A 24,669-nucleotide genomic window follows, 5' to 3' on the forward strand; every position below is an offset into this window, starting at 1 on the left:
TCAATTCACAAAAGAAAAGGGAATCCAAATATCACAGTTATGGGATCTGTCATGTTGCTTCTGCATCGAGCCACAGAGTAGAGAAGGAGAATTGTATCTCAAAAAATCTCAGCAGTGATGGTTATTATTGACATCATTTAGGTATTTAACACCCCTACGTGTCTGTACACACCTGTGACACTCATAAACACATACAATACAGGAAAGATGAGGTCCAAAGTAACCCTTTAAACTCATCACTGTCTCTGAATAAATGCTAAAGTCACAGCAGATAACCAGTATTTAAGTATTACAATCATTATCCTGTATTTTTGTAAAAACACCTTCAGCATTAGGCTGTAAATGTGTGTCTGATGGTGAATCCTGTGTGTGCAGGTGTTTCTGCGTGGAGTGTGTGGATCTGTTGGTCGGAGCCGGTTCAGCAGCCGCTGCCATTAAAGAAGACCCCTGGAACTGCTACATGTGTGGACCCCGCAACACATACGGGTTACTGCGGCGACGGGACGACTGGCCCTGCCGGCTACAGCACTTCTTCGCCAACAACCACGAACAGGAGTTTGTAAGTCTGACTGAAGTCAAACCAAAAAACATAAAGCAAGAAATACAGCTGTGATGCATTAGCCCCTAAAGACTTGGAACCATTTGACTTGTAAATTAACTTTTCTCTACATTTAACCTTTCCTGAATGATTTATCACCCTTAGCTAATATATTATTCTCTGCAGTGAAAATCAGGCATTTTTATGTATTTAATTTACTGTTCATGTAGATGTTCATAAAAGCTCAGAGTAGATTCAAAGGTTATTAAATAAACAGCAAAATATATCATTAACTGAACATAAAAATAAGCATTTACATCCACTGTAATTTATTAAACTCCATGGGTTTTACTGATGAATCAATGCTGTAGAGGATGACAGGGTTTCCATATTCACTACGCAGCCTCTGAACGTCCAAATGGGTCATATCTGATACATTTTAGTTCATTTGAAGTAATCTGAAAAATAGACTTCTGTGCACGAGCTTTGGTGCTAATTTTATCTTTTCAACTTTAATTTTCCATCTAAGTCTGTAATTCCAATTTAAAGGGTAAATAAAGCCCAGTTCTGGTGAGAGTCTATTAAAAAAAAGTCCTGTTGATGCAGTTTCATCAACCACAAAGCACAAATTCAGACCAGTCTAAGAAGTTTATATGTTTTAGTATATTATGGTTCAAAAACATGCTCATTGTTGGTCAATAATTAAAGCTTCAACAGCAGAATAATCTTATTTTTGATCAGTTGTTGCAGTCTGTAACAGAACACATACTGTATATCACTTCAACTCGTTGTTGTTCTGTAGTTGGGACATCACTCCCTCCTGCAGATTCTAAATATAACAGAAGCAGCGATCCTCTTTATGTAAATGTCATGCCTGAATAAAGGGAACCGGTCGATGAAGCCAACACATCCGCTTTGTAATCATTTTACTCAGAATAGCCTATAAATCAGCTATACTTAATACTGGTGATGTGTTTGCGGTTCTTGATCAAATCTGTTGTCATAACCTCAGCAGAAGGATCAAACTGGAAACATTCATATCTGAGGATCGGTGCATGTTCTGCTCCAGGGCTTGTCAGCTCTATAAATTATCCAGAAAGGCTAATACACATCAAAACAGGACATGTTCACCTTCAATTATTGATGTTCTGCTCGCAGACAGAGCAGATCGTCGTCATGAATAAAGCTGATGATGAACATGTCGGCATTCTGTCTTTAAATAGAGTTTAGTATTTTTCTAATCTCCTTCTGTTTTCTGGTTCTGAACTCAGGAACCAGCCAAGCTGTTTCCTCCAGTGGCAGCAGAGAAAAGGCAGCCAATCAGAGTCCTGTCGCTGTTTGACGGCATCGCAACAGGTATTTATTCAAAGACACTCATTGTTCTTTTCAGGTCATGAATTACTGTTGTAAAAGTTCAAAGTTTAGTGTCATGTAAGTGTGAAAAGTGTCTAACAAAAGTTTCCTGATGGATAAATTCATGTTTTTTTCCCCCAAATTGTAAATAATTTTAAAAAAAAAAGTTAATCATGAGCATTTTCACAATAACTGAATTCACCCTGACTTGTCACACACACTTCTTTATGTGAGTCTGTGTCTGCTTTGTGTTGGTGTTTTTAATGGAAGGAGGTGTGACTCACCTCCTGTAAAATGCAGGCAAGTTACAACAAATCTATGGATTTTACCTCTGATTTTCTCTGGTTTCTGAAGGTCTAGTCTATGTGATGCTTTTTTTGTCGTATCTGACTAGAAACTCTGCATTTTGCATCATTTTGGTACAGCAAAATTAAAATATTCTGACAATATCTAGATGTAAAATAAACACATCCACAATTTCCTGTATCACTAGCTGCAGTGTTTCCATTAATTACCTAGACCAGTGGTTTTCAAAGTGGGGGCCGCCAGGGGGTGCTAGGGGGGCCTCAGAAAATTGGAGGAAAGATGAGGAAAAAAATGCAATACAAAACAACATTAAAAAAATAGATGCAAATCATCACGGATTATTATAAAATATGCAAAAGCAAATTTAATAACTATTGTATAGTGAATAAAAGTAAGAAAACACATTCTAAAAGTCAATGTTTCTTGACATATTTTGTAGTATTGTTGATGGGGGGCCCCGGCCAGAAGCTAATGCTGTTTGAGGGGCCTTGGCATGGAAAAATTTGAGAATCCCTGACCTAGGCTACAGCAGCCCATTTTGAATAACTATGGTTTTGTAATGAATAAAAGACGTTTTCCATGAGTATAACTATAAAGCATGTGTAAATCAGAGTTCAGAAGCTGGACCCAGAGTCGAAAAACATCAGTAAAATATCACATTACACAAACTCTGCAAGTTAATGTGGACTAAAACTGACCACTTTTGTGTAGACGATCACCAAAGTATCGTTATAAAAAAACTGAAAGAAACTCACTAGCCTAGCAATCAGTGATAGTGACATGCTTCTACTATAGGTTTGTAGAATTATGTCAGTGGTTACTACAGTGCTCTTTCTTTCTAAAATACCATTAGTTGAGTAGAAAAGTTGTGTAGATTATTCTCGCAACGGAAAATGTTGAGAAATCAGTGTAAATAATCCTCCATTTTATCACACATAGGAGAATTTTCCTCAAAGTCAAGTCATAGTGGTTCAGATTTTTGTTAGGAAAAAGGTGAAAGTCGATTAATGTCTTGGAAAACCATAGAAATCTACTGCCTTTGGCTTAATTATAAAGTATCTAATTGAACAACCATCCAAAATCTGGATCATCCGAGGTACAATTTCATTTTCTTTTTAAATTTCTACTCATTTGTCATTCTAGTTAAACAGCCTGACATTATCCATCAAAGGTGAATTATGCTATATCTAAAATACTCTTTAAAGGACTGAGGAGTAGCTTCAATTAAGGTAATTTCACTTGTAACATGTAGTATCTAGTATGAAAAGTGAGCACACGTTCTGCTTGTTGGAGAAAAAAATAAAAGGTCCTGTTGGCTCTGCTTAAATGCACTTATTTTGCCTCATTTATGAAGCCTTAAAATTTGCATATGTGTAAAATGAAAAGGTTGATTTATCAAACATCTTCTAACTGGTGGTTTTACCTCTTACATCAAGATAATAGTATAAGGTGGTGCATAAATGACAGTAAAATTGGCATGAACGTCCATTTATGCACAAATTCTTTCTTTTGTTTATAGATTTATAGGTAAGGCTTGTTGTGTAATTGGGTCACATTAGTTTGTCATTGTTACAAAGGGAGAAACACTGTTTCTGTTAATCCCATTTCCACACATTACACATACTAAATGGTATTAAATGGATTTATTATGCTACAGTATGATACATTCGGCTTTGCTATGTGATTGGAAATATAACAATTATGTTTGTAATGATCATGGTAAATGTTGAATAATTATCTGTCTGTAAATTTAAATTTTGAATAAAAAGTGCAAAAGATGAAAAAGACATTCAACACGCACCTGTGCTGTAGTGGTTATTTTTCACATCAATATAAACCTTAGAGACAGAAGAAGAATGTGTAACATGATAAGTCTCATTACCAGCTCTGGTTTTAGTGATAAACAGACATTTTTTTGATCTCAGGTCTGCTGGTGCTGAAGGATTTAGGCATCCAGGTGGACAAATACGTAGCGTCTGAGGTATGTGAAGACTCCATCACTGTCGGCATGGTCCGTCACCACGGCCGCATCATGTACGTGGGGGATGTTCGCAAAGTAACCCGCAAACATGTGAGTCACAGTATGATCCTTCAGACACGTAACCCAACATTCTCATATCAATGGAAATGTAGCACAAGGTGATGATTTACACTCACATATGTAGAAATTAGTTTAGCCCTGTTCACTCATATTATGTTATTTCCTTCAGATCGAAGACTGGGGACCATTTGACCTGGTGATCGGAGGAAGCCCCTGTAATGACCTCTCGATAGTCAACCCAGCAAGAAAAGGCCTTTATGGTAAGAACTGGTACAAATGACAAGACGAACAGATGAGTGTGTACAGCAGGGGTGTCAAATTCATTTACTTCAGTGGGCCAGACCAGTAAAATAACTTCATAACCTTTAAATAATGTCAACTACAACTTTTTCTCTATTTTTAGAGTGAAAAAGTGAAATGACATCATGAAAATGTTTACACCTACAAACTATTCTTTAAAAAAATGTGAATAACCTGAACAACTTAAAATTTCTTTAGAAAAATAAGTGCAGTTTTAACAATATTCTGCCTCAGCTTCTCATTTACACATGTGCATTACAACTTACAGATCACAGTGATCTACAGAAGCACAAAACATTTAGTAACAGGCAGAATATTGTTAAATTGCACTTACTTCTCTTAAGACATTTCAAGTTGTTTGAATTTGTAATTGTACTTTTTTACACTAAAAGAGAAAAATTTGGATTTGTCTGTATTTATAGGTTATTATGATAGTATTTTACTGATCTGATCCGCTTGAGATCATGTTGGTTTGTATGTCCTGAACTAAATGATTTTAACATCTTTGATTGATTGATCTTCAGTTTAATTTTTACATTTCTACAAATTCATCCCATGGGCCTGATCGGACCCTGGTTTTGGTCTGGGGACTGTATATGCGACACCCCTGGTGCAAAGATTATTATAAATCATAACCACTAAGCGTTCTTCTTCATCAGAGGGAACCGGACGGTTGTTTTTCGAGTTTTACCGTCTTCTACACGAGACTCGACCGAAACCAGGTGACGAGCGGCCATTCTTCTGGCTCTTTGAAAACGTCGTGGCCATGGGAGTCAGCGACAAACGGGACATCTCCCGCTTTCTAGAGGTAAAAACCTTCAGGCCGCACAACAGACCAGTCCTTTTTTTTTTCCAAAAGAATCATGACCCTGTTGTTTGTCATCAGTGTAACCCGGTGATGATTGACGCCAAGGAGGTTTCTGCTGCCCCACCGAGCCCCGGTATTTCTGGGGAAACCTGCCAGGCATGTCCAGGTGAAATGGGAAGACACAACACACACACACACAGGCATGAATTCAGTCAAATATTGAAATGAAACCTAATGAAAGGACTTTTTAAATTTCTAGACCTCTCGCACCGATGGCAAATGACAGGCTGGATCTTCAAGAGTGCCTGGAACACGGCCGGACAGCCAAGGTATCAGCTGTATGTGGGTTTCTACTGTTCTGTGTTCTATGTGTCTATGTGCTTATTTTCAAACCGTATCTATCCATCCAACTAGGACTGAGGGCTGCATTTCTTCAGTAGGTTTCAGAACCTCATTTGTACTGAACCAGGAAACAACTTAATGTTGAATATTTAATTTCTGTAAGAAGTAAAATTTGCCATATATATATATATATATATATATATATATATATATATATATATTTTTTTTTTTTTTTTTTTTTTTTTTTTTTTTTTATTTTAGCATAATGAAATTGGAAGGAGCAGAACCACCAACAGTCATTTGGTGGAAATTGAGTTTGACATTAGCTGGACGAATATGTATGAATCCACATGGTTAAGTTCAATGCAATAATTATGAGTCTTCTTTCTGTTTTTCTTTTTATTTTCTTTTATTTTTATTTAAGTAAGGTGATAAATTTGACCAAAGTGGCCTCAGAAAAGGTTTTTAAAATCTTAAATGTGGTTTCCTTAAATCTGCAGATACCCTGAAATATTACATCTTGGTAAAAATTTACCAGTACTGTAGGTATTTTTTAACAAGATCTGTGGAACTGGTTGTTTTTGACACAGAACTAAACAATTTCTTCATATTATAGAATATTATTAGTACCACACACAATTAAAAAAAAAAAAAATCAGAAAATTTAAGAAACTATATGTATGAAACTATGTTAGAAATTACAATTAGACTTTTCAGAATGTTCAATCCTTTGCAAAATGACTGATAAGTGAAGCTTTGAAAACATAAACTACTGAGGAAATCCAGCTCCAAAGACCAAAAACATTCACACCTCAAAAAGGTATTTGGAATCGAAGAAGGAAAGTCCCATGAAGTGGAAAATGTTCTGAATTCTGGATAGGTGGTGTGGAATGGTAGTTATTAGACGTTTATGAGGCAGGGCTGGTGATAACATGATTATTATGCACATGTCAGTTGATAGATGTTAGATTGTAGATGCCAGATCTTTGTGTCTTTTTCCAAGTTTCAAGGCTGATTTTTGTTCTTGAGTGAGAGTTGAAGAAAACAAATGATTGTTAGTGGCTTAGATTTAGTCATAAAGGAAGCAACAAAACCAATCAGGAATGTTAACATGTTCAGAATTCAAAAGTCAGAGTCAGTAATTGAGAACAAAAACCTCAAATTAATGCAAAAAAATTCTCATGTTATAACTTTCAAAGAAAACATTCAAAATGTTCAACACTCTAGTCAGAAATTTCAGAAAACAAATGATGAGGAAAAATGATGAAAGCTGAAATATTGCCACTGATTTTCACAACATAAAATATTTTCAGGATAGATGGTTGTTTATTACAAGGGTGTATTTGGATAATTTCAGGTAAAAGAGTGGTTAAAAAATATGGTAAAAAGTAGAAGAGAAAAATTATAAAGTCATACATTTAGAAGAAAAAAACACTTTAAATTTACAGGTAAATTTATGAATAAAAAAACTCCTAAATTTACGAGAAAGATGTCATGAATTTATGTAAAAAAAAAAAAAAAAAACCCTCACCAGTGTATGAGGAATATACAGATTATTCTCATTTATTGTAAAGTAATTTGCAATGAGAAAAACATGGACATTCTCTAAGAATAAGATTAAAGTGGTAGATAAATTAAAAAAATCAAACTAATTTATAAAAAGAGAAAGAAACTTACTAATTTATAAGGACAAAAAATCTCAAAGTTGCAATAAAGAAACTCATACAATAAAATAAAGTCATGAATTCGACAAATGTTGAGTAACAAATGTATTCTTCAGATCCAAAAGCCTTACACTTCTAAGAAAAAAACTGTGGAAAAACTCAAATGAATGAGAAAAATATCTACACACACCTATAGTCTCAAATTTTACGTAGTTTTGTTTATGATTCGCAACAAACTAAACCCAAAAGATAGAAGAAAATCACAATATGATATTTATCACAATATAAAATGATGTTTTATTGTCCAGCCCTGAGGTGAGCTCTCAGTGATATTAAATATTACTAATATCAGTTTGTGACTTAAAAAGTAGAAGTATGGGCTGAAAAACTGAGAATTTGTGGTTGTATTTGTGTTTTTGAGATATGTTTATGCACAGACCACAAGCATCAGTCACTATACACGTAACATTGACTATTTTTACTCTTTTTTTTTTCTTTTTTGTCTTTTTTTATTGAAATCTGAGACTGGCAGCAAGAGACACATGTGAATGCCTGCACATTAAAACCATAGAAGTTATAGTCAGTAGAAGGCCAGCTGTAGGATTAAAAAGGATTTGTGTGTGTCTGTCCATGTCTGTGTTTGTGTGTATGTCTGGATGTTAATTCCAGTTTGAGAAGTTGCGTACGATAACGACACGCTCCAACTCTGTGAAGCAGGGGAAAGACGAGCATTTCCCCGTTTTCATGGACAACAAGGAGGACATCCTGTGGTGTACGGAGATGGAGAGGTACGTACGACACCCTGGTTCTGATTTATGTTTGGTTTTAACAGTCGAAATAAAGGGAATCTTCCTCATCCCCAATAAAGATATGTAGACTCTGTTTCCCAAAACTTTTATCTGTACTAAAAGTTTTTAACCATGACAAACCATGAACGTTTTGGCTGCACTGACATTTCTCAGTCAAACTTCTTTCCAGTTGGAAGGCTTATTTTTGGAATGAAAGTTGAATAAACAAGATATTATATGTAAATTATGCAGCAAGAATAAAAAAAACAACATATCAAGACAAAAACACGTCTGCCACTGACTTCAAGATAAATTTTTTGCTCATTTTCTTCCTTTTACATCAAATCAAAATGAGTACAACCTGAGATGTAAACACTGTAGAAGACAGTTATTTGTGTTTTTTAACTATTCAAACTTTTAATAAACAGCAGAACATTTCAGAGGTTGAACAATCAAAGCTATTTTACTGATCAAATCTGGAGGAGTAGAAGTACATGAAACAGCAAAACAGTGTGTTTTATCTGACCACATGAAAAGTTTTTCGTCCAATGCCAATATCTAACATGACAGTTTGGTCGATGCTGGTGTAAAATAGCGATGCAAAACATCTCAGCAAAGCAGTTAGAGCTCAGTAACAGATAATAATTACATGTAGTTTATTTTATTTCATTCATAAAATAAAAGAAACACCAAAAAAAATCTGTTCTTACATGTTAGCAAAATGTCCGCTGTTGAAACTTAGTATTGTTCTAGGAAAATACTTGTAATTTATTAACAGCTGATTTAATTTAGATTAATCAAAGGCTTAATTGTTATAATTGACTTAATACAGAGCTGTTAATGATAATATATACTTTATTTTGGTTGATTTATTGATAGGAGCTATATAAGACTACATTTCCCATGTTCCTTTGCTTTTCCCATGATTTTTGAGACAAGATGGCAGTTGATGTTAGTATTTTGCGAATGTGCTATGACTTGACGGCATAATTTATGTTGTTTGTTATTATGAATAAAAATGAGCACAAAGAAGAACAATCTTATATTTTTTGCCCCTTGTCAACAAAATACTTGTGTGCTTAAAGTATCAATGTCAAACAGAATTGTGAAATCAATCTTTTAATACAGTATCTGCCATCACTTACTGCTGTAATTCATCATTATACTATACCGTCTCCAGAATAATTTCCTGTTTCATAATTCCTTAATCTGCAGCATTTAATGGATTTTTAAGACGATATTTGATCTTGATTGTTCCATAAATTGAGTCCTTTTACTGAGATTCACCATTCTGTCACTTTTTTCTGAATCTGTTCTTTTTTTACAGACCTCTGTCCGGGTCCTTTTTTAGATAGCAGTGGCTTTCTTCCTTCTCAAACCTTTGATTTGTCAAGAAAATTTTACAACCATAGGTGTACATACTGTGTATATAGAAAACTTTTACATCCATGCATAAATGAATATTGTTGTTCAGTAAATAAACTATATGGACAAAAGTATTCGGACGCTGTTCATGCTTATTTGAGATATAAACATCAATATTTCCTTAAAGTTTAAAGGGAGATTTTTTTTCCTAAGTGAGACGTGAAGAACGTAGATGGTTATTTGTGATAGAAAATTATTATTTAGTCAGAGCATGAAAAATAGGTAGAACATTTAAAATCATAATCATGGATAAAAAACAAAAAAATCAATGTTGAGAGAAATTAAGTGAAAATCCTCTCTGAGGCATTTTGGACACAAAGATAACAATTTACACCAAACTAACTAATGCAATGATATTTATCCCAATATAAAATTATATTACGACATTTGTCTTTATTGTTTTGTATCCCAGACCCCCGTTAGAAAAGAAACACCAGAATTCGACATGTCCCGATACTTTTGTCCACGTAGTGTATTTGTGAGTGCAGATCACACTAAAATACTGATTCTCTGACCATTCTGTGTCTGCAGGGTGTTCGGTTTCCCCGTCCACTACACTGACGTGTCCAACATGAGTCGTCTGGCCAGGCAAAGGCTGCTGGGACGGTCCTGGAGCGTCCCCGTCATCAGGCACCTCTTCGCGCCGCTCAAGGAGTACTTCGCCTGCTACTAGTCACGCACCGACTCTCTCTCTCTCGCACTCACACACATAAAACAGTATGTAACGACAGACACACACAGGCCACTACACACAGGAACACAGCTAGTACATGAAGGTTGGCTGACATTAGACAGAAACACACACAAACACACACATACTGTAAAGGACTGCTTCCCTTCGTAGATCCCGTGTAGACCACTGGCCGCCCTTAGTCCCCTGGTGCTACCTTGCTCCTTAAAGCAGAGCTGATCTATTCACACTCAGACTTCCTGTCCGATCTTGAAACTGATGTCTTCTGGCTTTACTGTGTTGTAGTAGCTGGAGTTCAAACCTCCAGGGGGCGCTAAACTGACAAAGACCCCCCCCCCCAGCTTTCTGTCTTCAACATCTCTCTGAACCCTCTGAACCGTAGTGACAGAACACAGATGTACACAAACACAACTGATAACACTTGTGGTGCTGGTCAGGCAGTGATCCAGTATAAATGGTGCCACTTCAACTCAACACTTTTACAGTTTTTGGTGCTCTAAGAGACTGAACGGTCTCTGGTTGTTTTAAGTCGCTGCGGTTTTGTCATTAAAAGTGAGTTTAAGGAAAAGTTACGGAAGCAAACGAGGGAGAAACACCAGGCAAGAACAGCAACAAGATTCCAAAACATGAATATTTACCCAAAAACAAAACAAAAAAAAATGATGGGGGAAAATGCTGAAATATTGATGGTCACAGATAAACGTAAAATGTAATTTAAAATAAAACAAACTGGAAGGATTGTAGGTTGTTTCTTATGACAGTATATTAGGGTCATGTCACGTAAATGTATTTATTAAATGAGGAGACCCTGAAAATAAAAACAAAAATAAAATAAAAATAAAAAAAACATACATTAAAACAGACTTACAAAAACTTATGAAAATTGGAGATTCTGAAGTATTAAATGTACAAGAAAAAAAATGTATATTCCCTGACAATAAAGCTTTACATTTATGAGAAATTACAAGTTTCTTCGTATTCGTGAGTAAGAAATCTAATATTGTGTGAGATTATAAAGGAAAAAAACGCCAAATTCTCAGCCTTCAAATGGTATAAGGGGGAAAAAAATCTATTCTTTTTTTAAATATATGATGAAATGGATGAATTTACAAATAAAGAACTCACAAATATATGAAAAAGTAGAATATTCTTTGACATTTTTTTCTCTGAGTTGCATATGTAATGTGAAAAATCTCTGAGAATTACAAATCCATGTTGGGTATAAATATGGATGAAGTTGTGTGAAGCTCAATAGTCTAGTTTTGTGTTGAACTGAAATGCCGACTATGCTGATATTCTCAGAGAACATTCCAGTCATAGTCTTAGTTCTTGGAATATTACCCTCCTCCAGTTTTTTTTTATTTTTTTATTTCACCTACAGTGACCCTAATAGTAGAATTCTGACCTGCTTTGGAGGTACAAAGAATTAAATCTCAGCAGAGCCAAAGAGCCGCAGTTTATATGCTGAAGTAAAAGCGCAATGAGTTTTAGAACTACCGACTGGAAATGTGAAATACTGATAAAACATAAATGTATTCACTTAACTGTGAGCATGATTTTATCCAACATCTATAAAACACTGATTCTTCTTCTGATGCAGCTTAAGAATCCACTTTGGAGGAAAAAATGAAGTACTTAGTAAAGAAAATATCAAAAAAAGGCATAAAATAGAAAATATATCATTCACAATGGATGTCCAACGTGCCTACATACAGGTTTTTAGTTTATAATTGACAGCTTCAGTCGTCTTCTTCTTCAGTGTGAACAGCGCCCTCCAGTGGACAAACCAGTACAGAATATGACGATGTTAGAATAAAAAAATAATAATAATTAAAGTAATTTAAAGCTTCTCTATTTAATACCTACATGTTCTTATATATTTATAAAGTAAGAGTTCTCTGCAAACAGGATTTACCTCCACTGCTTCTGTTAAACCAGAAAACTCCAGAAAACGTGTCTTTTAGAGTGAGTATACAAACCACTTTACTATAGATACTGTAGTATTTCCTTTAAACTGCCTTTAGTACTGTTGACGTACATACTTGATAGCATGAAATAATGCTGGTTTGTGTAGTAAATGACTGTTAATTACTGTAAGTGAATGTGAAATCGATCAATATTGAGAGAGAATCAATCACAAATGACACTGTGTACAGTGACTGGTTGTATGTGTTGAATACACACAACATCATTTCATTCATTTGTTGATCTTGTTTTTAATTTGTAGACTATGTAATTTGCCTTCTTACCTTTGACTAATCATTTTACCAGAAGAGCATCACTGAAAATTTCCTTTTTCTTGAACAAAAAGTGAATATATTTATCTTGCAAAATAACAAACTGCTCCTTTAACATCACCTTGGCTTTGCAGTGGATTGATGCTCCAGAAAACTGTTAATCTTTGGCTCTAGATAATAAGATTTAACTAGTTTTGTCCTCCAGAGCAGCTCTGCATTCAAGAAACCAAAACCTAAAAGGATTATTTTCAAAAATCAGTGTCCCATTCACAGCAGCATTTGAAGTAAAGTGAATCAGCTCAGTCCTGAATGCGTCATATAGTGTATGTTCTCCTGTTGCCCTTCTCTGCCTGGTGAACTGGTAAACTGGTCCCAGTCCTTCCAGTTTAACCTCATGCTGCGTGTGATACGGATCCAGATGTCGAAGCAGCGAAAGTTCACTGAAACCAGAGGCAGACCTTTGCTCTGTAGACACTATGCCGGTTTTCTACTTCCTACGACTGAAACAGACAGCCCTGGATAAATAAATCAATATCAGGTACCTCACCTGACCCGTTACGGGAGCGCTCCTGCCTTTTGCCCAAAGCATGCTGGGATAAGCTCAGCCCATCTGTGACTTGGAATAGGATTAGAGGGTCTGAAAGTGACGTCACTGCAGACGCACCTGCTGACCACTTATTGAGTGGAAGTGTAGTGGAAGAGCTTTTGTGCAATGACATGAAAACTCCTCTTCTTTGTTCATCATGTTGCTGGAATTACCTTCCCATTTTCATCTCAGAATAAGAGTCACAACATGTACAACAGCTGCTTTTATGAACCAAAAAGATGATACTTCTTGCAGCTATGTAAAACTGAAAAATCCAGTGTGATGCAGTCTGATTAGTCTTAAGGTGAAGACACACCAAATCAACTGCCACTTGTCGCTAGAAAAGGACTGATCGGTCGGCTCCCGTCTCCCTGACACGGTCAAAAAAGTGCGAAGAACACACCAAATCGACTACTGACATGAGCGTACATTCTGAACAAGATGTAATGTCTTCATAACAGGCGGTACTAATCTGTATTGTGGCCCAAAAAAACGAAAAACCAGAAATGACGGAACATCTCTCTAGACCAAAACATAGAGCTCGCTGTCATCAGTCATTGTTGTCAGCAGAGAGTGTTGAGTAGTCAAGAAGGATTGTTGTTGTACTTGTTGAACGGATGGCTAATAAGAAGAAGATCCTGGCGTTGTCAGCTCTCGGGCTTCTTCTTGTGGAAGAAGAAAGATTCCAGCCTTCTTGTTCCCTGATTCACTAGTCAAGGGCTATCCCTCCACCAATCAGACTGGTCCAACTGAATGATTACACATGTTGAATCATCTGAAAAGAATGGTGACTGCATTAATGACGGCCGATTCCACAGAACACATTAATCGTGTGACCGAGGTCGCCAGACTGCCCGATGACGTCCGACCTCTGAAAATTGGTGGTTGGTGTGTCTTCACCCTTAACTGTAACAGCTGTCAGTCACCTGTGTTATATCATCGAATAACGTAATAAGGTCAACCTGGATACAAATATAACTAAGAAGACACACACTACCTTCAGCCTTCTCACCTTTTCGCCTTCTGAGGTTTAACGTTACCTGAGCTCCACGCAGACAATCATATCAAACAAACCTCAGACATGTTTCCTCGGCTGTTGGACTCCTGGATCAGTCAAGGAAAAAACACAACAACACAGCAATGCGAAAAACGTGCATAGTTGTCATGTGAAAAACAATGATTTTTAGTTTAAGTCCCAGTAAATGACATGATACAGCCACTAGAGGGTGATACAGACGTTTTAGTTTCACTTGTAAGGAGCTGTCACTTGGTCCATCTTTATATACACTATACGCTACACACATTTAATATTATTACTGCTGAGAAGGACACAAAATAAACTTGAAAGAATAGTAGTTGTGTTTGTTTGGATCAGGACTTTTCTACACCTTCTGTCTGGTCTTTTTACTGTTGAAATCAGGAACATATGAAGGTCAAGTTTCAGTGTCTGATTGTAACTGAAGCAGATCATTTTTAGATCTACTCCCAGGTTGACAGTTTCCCCTCCTTACCCATGTTGGGGCGTGTTCAGGTGGGCGTAGCCTCTATGTGCGCTGAAGTATTTGCACTTTAATTGAGGTGTTGTGTGTGAATGTCGCCGACCACACAGACCTGATTTGTGTTTTATTTAAACGGGGCTGTCTTTTGAGAAAACATCTCTTTCAGTCTGGTGCTTTTGGTCCTCAGACGACCATTATTTTCCCAGGAAGCCTTGTGATCCTCTGACCTTCCTCAGATACCAGCTAACAACTGGACACACTCAGTCACACACCGACAAACAAACAAACAAACAAACAAACAAACAAACAGACAGACAGAAACGCACAAACAATCACATCAGTAAATAAACCAGCAGGTTCAAAGTTTTATTTCATCATGTTTACTCTCCGTTTATACAACCAACCTTCAGGTGCTTTTTAAACTCTTCTCTTTTTTACAGTGCTCTTGCAGGTCGCACACATACATATTTACGCACACACACATATATATATACACATACACATATATACATACACACACATACATACATTAATACATAGACACACACATATATATATAAATATATATATATACACATACAGACATTTGCTGGAAACCAACATGGTGCAGACTTTCATGCTTCTTTAAACTCCTTTCGCTACAACAACACATACACACTGTGTTTTTTCGCCGGCCGCCTGTTGCCATCTGACTTCCGACGGTCCTCACTCTGGACCGCTTGGTGCTCCCAAACCCGAGCCCCAACTAACTCCCCACCCCTTCCAGAACCACCCCCACTCCCCCCAGGTGCTGCATGTCAGTCAGTCAGTGTAATCTCCGATTCCATGTTAGTTTAGGGAGTAATGATAATAATAATAATGGTAATAATAATTACAATAATAATCTGTTATTGTGTGTGTGTACTGTTCCAGGTTGGTGCTCAGTTCAGTTCAGTCTCAGCCTAGAGGAGAGAGAGAGGCTAGAGAGAGCATATATTACAGTTAGTAAACAGTAGTGACTTGTTCTATTGTACCCAAGGATGCCAGAAGAAACTGTTGAGCCGACGATGCTGAAGCACACTCTCAAATAACAGACGGGTTGAAATGGCAGCCAGCGCGTCAAGGATAAATGAAAACACCCAAACTACACCATTAAATTCCTCATTTTATCACTAATTTAATGCATCTTTGTACACAGTGGTGGTCAAACAGTCAATGTCAGCAGGAAAAAGAAATTAGACACTTTGACAAATTAGCTCTTTATGACTTTAGTAATCAACATCAAACTATTATGGAACTGAACATCAGCTTCACTATAAAAAAAAAAAAAAAAAAAAAAATCTAGATAATTCTAATTTCGGTTTTAATTTTTTGAGCTATTATTTTCCCCCAAAGTCCCCAATTCCACTTGAGACACTTAACATCAACCACCAGTCAATATCAGAACCAATTTCAGTCAAAATAAAAACATCTAAACCTATGAATCATGTATCTGTAGTGATGTGGATAGAATTAATCTGCCCAAAAAAGATATTCAGAATAAGTTTTAAAAACAGAAAAGATGTCATACATACCTATTATTTTATGCCTTAAACATTCAAATCTGGATTAAACAATAAAACAGTTTGTTTACTAGTGCAGAATGTTTGAAATCATTCAAATCTAATAAAATCATTGAAAAAAAATAAAATACAAGTGCTCAAACTGAAGGACAGGGATGTTAGATTTACCTATGATAAGAGATAGATACATAGATCAAATTTAATCCTACAGCTATAAATAATTCTTGCACCATTGTGAAAAAACTCAACATTTGTTATAGATGTGACTTATAAAAGCCGTCACAGTTTGCTTTTGTTCACGTCTGAATAAAAAACCTAAAAACTATAATAAAAATATAAGCCACATTGAAAGTAATAACAACAAAAGCATCTTAACGCGTGGTCTAATTATTATTCAAAAAGCTGTATTTTATGCTGATGAATAGAAGATACTTAACATAACTGTCTTTAATTTAGTAGAAGAAAATCATCTTTTCCCTGTCTTTTCAAATCTTTACATTAATCTTAAATCGCTGAGAGCAGGTATTTCACAACATGCAAACAAAATAGAACATATAAATGTAAACGTGGTGGGTGTTTGCAATAGTATTTATGGACATTTGACTATTCTGCTTGACTACATTCTTTAAAGTCTAACAATAAGTGGGAAAAAAAGCATCAGTGAGCTATTATGTCGAACTACCCGGCTAAAAACAAAGGATTTAACTGAGGAAATGCTGCCTCCATAGGATAAATACTGCAGTAATTAACATGTACTTTAACATCAGCTGATTCAGTGAGTAGGTTCTCACTTCGTACACAACCTGAAAATCACTCAAATCCAACTATTTGAGAAAGAAAACCTGTTATTTTTGACTTTTTGGTACAAATACTATGTTAAAATGTCCAATACAAGTTTATTAAACAGAGATTCATAATAGAGTGTAAGAATTTATTGGGCTGTAACTTTAACCACTCAATCTGATTAATTATGGTAAGATTTTGGGGAATGATTGCTCTTTTTCAGCAAGATTAACATTTAGTGTTCAAATCACAGGTGTAAAGCTGCGTCATTTCAACACGTCTCCGTTTGAGAGTGAAGTCGGACGCGAGCATAAGGAACGGGTTTGATACTTGGATTGATGGGTGACTCGGTGATGGTGTTTCTGTTCGCCTATCGACAGCTTTTAGGCTGAGTGATGCGCTGTTTTCCACACTGATACACTTACAAAACAAATACACAGAAAAAAAAAAAACAACACTGTTCTTCACACACGGATGCAGAGATAAACACGCCCAACACCTACAAATACAATGCTGTGGCGCATGCAGACACTCATCTCATGGACTAAATGAAAGATGAGCTTTTAGGAAAGGAGGAACTGGTGGTGTTTCAAAAGGTGCTAAAATTTTATCTGAAAATAAGAAAAATATATTGTTAGGAGTATAAATCAAGTTTGTCTTTACAATGACTGTATTTAAGTTTGTCGTAGTAATGAAAAGGCACTATTATTATTTTACTCTTGTATGAATATGAACTAATTAAAAAGGCATTTTAACTTTGTACTTGAACCAATGTAAGAAATGAACCGTGAATAAAAAAAGGACTGTTTCTTGTGATTCAGTGTCATTGACCTGTATGATTTTTAACACAGGGTTTTTGTTATTTTTTGCATGTTTCTGAACTGATCTGAGGTCAGCTCTGTCCTCTGAAGTCTGCTGACATCAAACCAACACAATAACACTCAGCGTTTTATGTGTAAGTAACAGTTTATCACCCTACTAGAGGTGGAACCTGTTAGTTTTACTTCACAAACTCGTTGCTCCTCTTATGTCAGAGTCTATTTTGGCAGATGATTGTGTTTCCTGTGTGTTTGTATTTCTAGGTTCCTTTTCAAAATGTAGGGAAGGTCTAAATTAATGCTTTTTTTGCACTATTTTTCCCCATTTTTCCCAGGCAGCTAAATCAAATAATCAAATTAGGACAAATATGACAGCTCAGGTTGGTAAAAAAAAAAAGGAATGTTGCAGTATCAAGTAGAGTTAAAGAGAGATTCATGACAATATGGTTGCCACATGTTCTTCATTTAAGATATTTAGCAGGAAAGAAAAAAGAAAATGTACAGTCCATTAACTTTTTTTTTTTAACTCTCCCTTTAAATGATACTGCAACCAAGAACATCCAAAGTTACATATTTTAATAATTCTAACAGGTTGGTGATACAGCCAAAAAAATATTGTTCTTACATTTTCATATTGATTCATATTATAGAAAGTTTATAGAGAGAAGAGTGAGGGATGAAACTGGAATTTAGTGAAAACATCATTCACATCCACTAATAATGTAATAATAAACATTATCAAGGAAGTTCAGCTCCTGAATAAATGTTAACACATGCAATTGTATTTGATAAGAGTAACATGAAATACACAAACATACTAATTATAGCTACCTGAGCTAATTAGCAGCTTAGCAAACAGACCATATACTGCAATATATATGAATGCTAACATCAACTAGTGCAGCCAGGTTACCTTGGTTATTCTCATCCAAGCTCAGAAGACCGAAACAGCCACCACGGACCAAAAGCATCTGCTGAATTAAAATGTTTAATACATTTTTAACCACTAATCCTATCAATACGTGTGAATAATTAAAGTAAAATGCAGTTTGTCTTCTTTTCATGGTCATCAGATATGACCCATTTAGATGTTCAGAGGCTCTGTAGTTACCATGGAAACACCATCATCTTCTGCAACGTTGATTCACCAGTAAAACCCATGCATTTGTTTTGTCATAATATATTTGGCTAAAAATAAAAGTACTTCAATGATTATTCAGTTTTTGTAAGAATAAATGGTGTTAAACTGCTTAGTAAAGGTTAAATGTAGGAAAAAAAATGATTTGATATTTGTTTCAGGGTAGAAGTTGAAGAAACTAGCATGTTATTTATAAAACGTATAACAAAATGAAAACAAACAAGAGAGAAAAAATTATATAGCAAGATGAAAATGATGTCAGCAAGACAACAAACAATGAATACAACATATGTTTTTTTGTGGTTTTGGAACATTTCTTTATGGTCAGAAAATTAAAAAACACTGGACAATCAGAAATCTAGAAGTAGAAAATTTATAACTATTATATAGATAAAATAATGATAAAGTAAAACAAGAGGAAGAGTCATATACATAAGAATAATCTGTCATACATTCAGTCAGATGTTACAGTTCTCTTGTTTCACAAATAAAGTAGACACCAAGAAGAAGAACTGGTTTAAAACCAAACCCATCCGGTGGTTTTGGTTTTATTATTTGCTACTTTGATCAGCTCTGTTCCTGCCACAGCTCCTTTCAGTCCTGCTGCCAAGAAGCTGGGGCTGGTTCCAACGCTGTGGCCCTTCAGCTCCATATTGGTGCCTTCAAGTGCTCCTTGTAGCTCTTGGCAATGGACGTGCTGCATTCAATGCCCTGTCTCTGAGAAGTACCAAACTATGCTTTATGATATAAAGGGTTTTCAGTGGTTAACTTATTTTATCAGAGATCAGGAGGAAGACAGTATATGAGATGGTAATTGGGTTTTTTAAGAATGCATTAAGACCTGACTGATGTTACAGCTGAAATAATAGCTAAGATGTTAAAAGATTATTTGAATAATTTAAAATAATAATAATAATAATGAAATAAGGAAAATTACATTTGTGCAGCAGGCCTTGGTTTATTCAAGAATTACTCCACTAGTTCATTGTGTAAAATAGGTTTAGTCTCCTGAATTGAGCCTAAATGATGTAAAAAGTAACTCTACAAAACCTATTACTGATTCACCAGTAAAATCCATATAATTTGACAAATGACAGTGGTTGTAGATATATGTTTTCATGTTATATTAATGCTATATTTTGCTGAAAATGTCACTTTCTCTTCAGTTTTCTCTTGTTTGATATAATAACTTTTGAATTCACTCCGAACTTCTACATGATCAGTAAATTAAATACAAGGAAGTGCCCCATTTTCACTGAAAAATGTTAACTACAGAGGCTGATGTAATAATAAATGGGGATAAATTATTTAGGAAAGGTCAGATGCAGAGAAAAAAAAAAACATTGGAGGTTGCAACAGAAATACTTAAATTATACTTCTTGTTCCACTGGTGTACTTTTCTTTTTTCTTTTTTTCTTTTTTTTTTTTGTAAATAAATTATTTGGCTCAGAAATTAAATCTGCTAAATCTTTCATACAATAAGAATAAGAAAAAAATGACAAAAGTGACAGTTAGCTGATGTTTATATAATAAAGTGAGAATTTACATATATAGTTATACAATAGATTTATAAATATTCCATTAGAGCATAAATAACCTGTAAAGTGAATGACATTCCTTTGAAGTAAAAGCCATTCTCTCATTAATTCCCACATTTTGACCCAAGTCTGTATCTTGGAAACAACAGCCAAAAAGCATTTGGACTTCATTTTTCTTTATTAGTGGGCTCGAACTATTTTTATTCTGGTGGCATTTTGACGGGCGATGCCACAGTTATTCCGACAGTCCCTGAAGGCAGCGCGTGTTTTCAGCGGCTGCGGACACGCCCCTTTTGTCCAGACCAGACCGGACCCAATTATCGGATCCTATTGGTCTGCTCCCCCGCCGCTCAGGCCTTAACAGCCTTTGATTGGCTGCCGTGAAAGCGTCGCCGGAGAAGCATCTGCGGCTCGAGCTGTGCCAGCTGTCCTCGCGCACTCTGGATAGAGGCTCGTGCAGAGGAGGTTCTCCTGGAAATCTGGAAAAACGGTAAGAAAACGGAAAAAATAAGCATAAAATCCACTTGGCAGTCTTTAATTTACAGCTACAATATTGAATACAGCATATGTTAACAGTAATGGAGGATGTTTTCTGATATTATGTGCGTTTTGACTGTTAAATTATGCGTTAAATCTCTTCATTAGCCGCAAATTTTAACACAACCGTTAATTTTCCACCGTTTATCATAATGCATAATGTCAGACGCTTCATTTTGGTATTTCGGATTTTTTTTTTTAATCAATAAATCATACATACAATTCATTCTCCATGACAAATTGAAGGGGTTAAATTCTTCTGAGCAAATAAGGTGGAAAATGAGGGGGGAAAAAATGAATGGCACCTTAGGGATATTTTTAACCTGACGTATATTTTTGGTGATGGATTCAGTTTTCGTGCGTCGCGTGCCTTTAGGCGACGAAATTCGCCTGAGATGCGCGTGTGTCCGCGTCTCCATCACTGCGATAAGACGGTGTGTGTTGGCCGTTATGTAAGTCTGGTATTGGTTTATAGGTTATTCACCGTTATATCAAACATGCCGGTGATGAGGAAGAGGAGGGCCACTAGTTCCCATGCATACAAACGACTGGTGCAGAAGATGGTCGCAGGTTGTTAAAATCCTCCTCATTCCTATTGGTTTTACGTGCAGCCTGTGTTTTGTTCAATAGGAGGTGTCTGAGCCTTTTACATGGTGGTTTTGAGGGGTTTCGAGGATGCTTGAGGGAGCTTTAAGGCTCCTTAATGCAGCACACTGGGCTGAATACGTTAGAGAGGATCCTATATGATGCAACAGAAGGCCTATTGCATTCAATCTGCGATTATTTTAGATTTTTTTTTTGTGAGTTTTGGAGTAGTGGACAGAAAAGCAGATGCAAGTGGGAGTTACTGCACAGTAGGAATATGCAGACAGGTGACAAATTAAAGGAAAAAATAACAAGAAGCATCTTCACACATATCTGCAGACTAACTTCCCTCTGAACATATTCCCACATTTGGAGCTGTGATGATGGGATCACCCGCATGAAGTGGTGACTTGTGAAGGCCACCTTCACATCTGATTAACATCATTTTTATTAAGCTAGTGAGTAAGGCCTCCTGCTGTATGGATGTGGGGAGAGTCTTCATGGAAGAGACTGCTCCCATCAGGTTTTTCCTTTAATTTGTCCAGTCCAGCACACATATGGAATACGTCTGAAAGATGAATGAATGAATGAATGATGAATTATAATGGGTATACTACAGTGGCATAGTATTGGCATATACAGTATTTGAGGTACACAAATAATTATGACTAATAAGACATTTTTCTAACTGTAAATATTGGAAGAAGTTTGCACCAGTAGTCACTGAGAGTTAATATTGTAATTCCAAATAGAGAAAGGGGAATGTAATAGCTAAAAAATGTAACAGTGACTCTCAATTAGGGTTTAAAAAAATCTATCTATCTATCTATCTATCTATCTATCTATCTATCTATCTATCTATCTATCTATCTATCTATCTATCTATCTATCTATCTATCTTTTCTAGATTCACTGAGTATTTACTTTGACTACAGTGTTCATTGATCTTAAGACTTATTCGTTCAGGTATTCCTTAATTTTGGTGCAATATTCAACAGTTGTCTAGTTTATTTTTGATTTTTTTAAGTACATAATGTGGTGTCAAAGTGTCAAAATTTGTTGGACTTGGGATGAGGATGATATCATCTGTCAGGTTTTCCATCCCAAAACCTATTACATGTGTTAAATTCACTCAAGTTTGAGATTTTATAAGGATCTAGTCCTGATTTGATACATAATCTACCCCTGAAATACAACAGAGACACAAAAAGATACCTTATTTCTGTCATCACACAGTAGTATACAGTCATTTCACCCAACCATAACAGCCACAGATGTTTATTTAAATTTTACAATAATATAAAATACAGAAAGGAAGTCTTACACCTGGGATACTATGAGAATGAATTGTGTGGTACTGTTGTTTGACAGTGATGTATGTATAAGACAGTATCCGTAGGTGAAAAACCATTGTCACGAGGCAGTGTTTCTGCTTCTCATGCAGAAATTTGAGTCACTCTTTATAATGCACATGCACTGTCCAACACTTGGTTGTCACTTCAGTTGTGCACTTTTGAGACTTCAGAGGCAGAGACGTTGACTGATGTCTCCCCTCCATTGACTGGTCACCTTCAGCTCCCTCAGGGCCATATCCACACAAGAGCTGCACGGCTTTTGTTGCATAAAACTGATGCAAACCAGCCAAAAATTACATCTAATTCACAGAGCACATACAAAGGGCGGAATATATAGCAAACATCATTGCCAAACAGAGGAAATATTCATAGGTTTAGTGCAAAATCAGCCCCTTTCTGTGTAAATAAGCCTCATGTATTACATATTAAAATATATTATTATGATTCCAGAGTCCTAGAGCATGACAAGTGCAGAACACACAAGATTAATGTCATATCCTGAATGATCTTTTATTAATGAAGTTACAAATGCTGTGTTATGCGTAAATGTGCACAACCGCTTTTGGAATTCAGAGACGCTGTGGCTCACGTCCCTTCATTTCTAATGTTTTCACAAAATCTCAGATAACTATTATTAAATGTACACTAATTTTAAGTTGTAGCCATTAATCCAACATGTTTCTGACCTCCCTAAATAGTAATAATTGGAACCTATTTTGATGGATATTTCAGTAGATTATGTGAATTATTATAGAGGCATGAACGTTTTGTTTTTCTGCTGAGAGTTCTGTGTTGTCTCTACTCATTAATGACAATCTGAGGGTTTTTGCTGTTTTTTATTTTTGACTAATCTGTGAGTGAAACGTGGTGAAAACCCTGAAACACTAGATACTCTGATGCAACACAAGAGCAAATGGTGAAAATTTTGCTGATATGGCACACTGGCACAAAGTCTTTTCTGAACGCTGTCCAATGCCCTTTGCAATTAACAATCCCTTCTTTTGGATCCAACCTATAGTTTATATATGGTGAAGATTAATTTCATTGATCCCCAAAGGGAAGTTCACAGTATTTTAAAAGAGAAAGCCAAGCCAAGAAAACCAAACAAAAAACAGAATTAATGGATGAGCAAACAGCAGTCTATGAATCATCAGATTGAGGGGTTGTAGACTCTGATAGAGGTGGGCATGAAGGATCTTCTGAAGCATTCAGTCCTGCATCTTAATGAGGTTAGTCCACCACTGCAGAGCTTTTCTGGTTTGTCAGAGTGGAATGAAGAGGCTGATCTGAATAGTCCAAGATGTCCTCCACCTTACTTAATGTGCATCCAACATAGTTCCCAATGAGTCTGGCTTCAATCCAAAAACAGAACCAGCTTTTTTCACCAGTTTGTCCAGTCATTTTGCATCTTTCTGTCTGATGTTACCTCCCAAGTAGATGACACCACAGAAGAATGCACTGACTACAACCAACTGGTAAAACATACAGCATCTTAGAGTTGACTGAAAAGGACCTGATCCTCCTCAGAAAAACAGCCAATTCCATCCTCCATCAAAATGCATACCAAGATATTAGTATATTGGCACCACCTATAGCTACCCCATATATGTCGATTGGCTGAGGAGGGGTTTAGACTTTATGGAATCCACCCCCATTTCTTTGGTCTTGGAGGTGTTCAGCAGGAGGCCGTTTTTGTGGCTCCAGGTCTCTGTACTTCCCTTCCTGTCCTGATACATGTCACAATACCTATCATCAGAATGTTTTCGGATGTGACAGGACTCAAAGTTGTACTTAAA

At 36.1% G+C, this 24,669-nt stretch overlaps 2 protein-coding genes across 3 annotated transcripts in view; both read left to right on the plus strand.

The window, feature by feature from the left end:
- Nucleotides 1–12,383, plus strand: part of LOC115415195 (DNA (cytosine-5)-methyltransferase 3A-like) — a 78,610-nt gene extending 66,227 nt beyond the window's left edge. Inside the window, 10 exon segments of the mRNA XM_030128694.1 lie at nucleotides 376–559; nucleotides 1,810–1,894; nucleotides 4,123–4,268; nucleotides 4,408–4,498; nucleotides 5,198–5,346; nucleotides 5,425–5,466; nucleotides 5,469–5,512; nucleotides 5,606–5,675; nucleotides 8,022–8,140; nucleotides 10,097–12,383. Coding sequence (XP_029984554.1) covers nucleotides 376–559; nucleotides 1,810–1,894; nucleotides 4,123–4,268; nucleotides 4,408–4,498; nucleotides 5,198–5,346; nucleotides 5,425–5,466; nucleotides 5,469–5,512; nucleotides 5,606–5,675; nucleotides 8,022–8,140; nucleotides 10,097–10,238 — 1,072 coding nt within the window. The 3' untranslated portion in view covers nucleotides 10,239–12,383.
- An 8,389-nt stretch (nucleotides 12,384–20,772) lies between these two features.
- The window catches only part of LOC115414935 (dihydropyrimidinase-related protein 5-like), a 31,370-nt gene continuing 27,473 nt past the window's right edge, over nucleotides 20,773–24,669 (plus strand). For both annotated transcript variants that reach the window (XM_030128297.1, XM_030128298.1), the window contains exon 1: nucleotides 20,773–20,886. The gene's annotated coding sequence lies outside the window, so the exon portion shown is untranslated. The remainder of the gene's footprint in view (nucleotides 20,887–24,669) is intronic.

This window comes from Sphaeramia orbicularis, chromosome 24, assembly GCF_902148855.1.
Source record: "Sphaeramia orbicularis chromosome 24, fSphaOr1.1, whole genome shotgun sequence".
NCBI lineage: Eukaryota > Metazoa > Chordata > Actinopteri > Kurtiformes > Apogonidae > Sphaeramia > Sphaeramia orbicularis.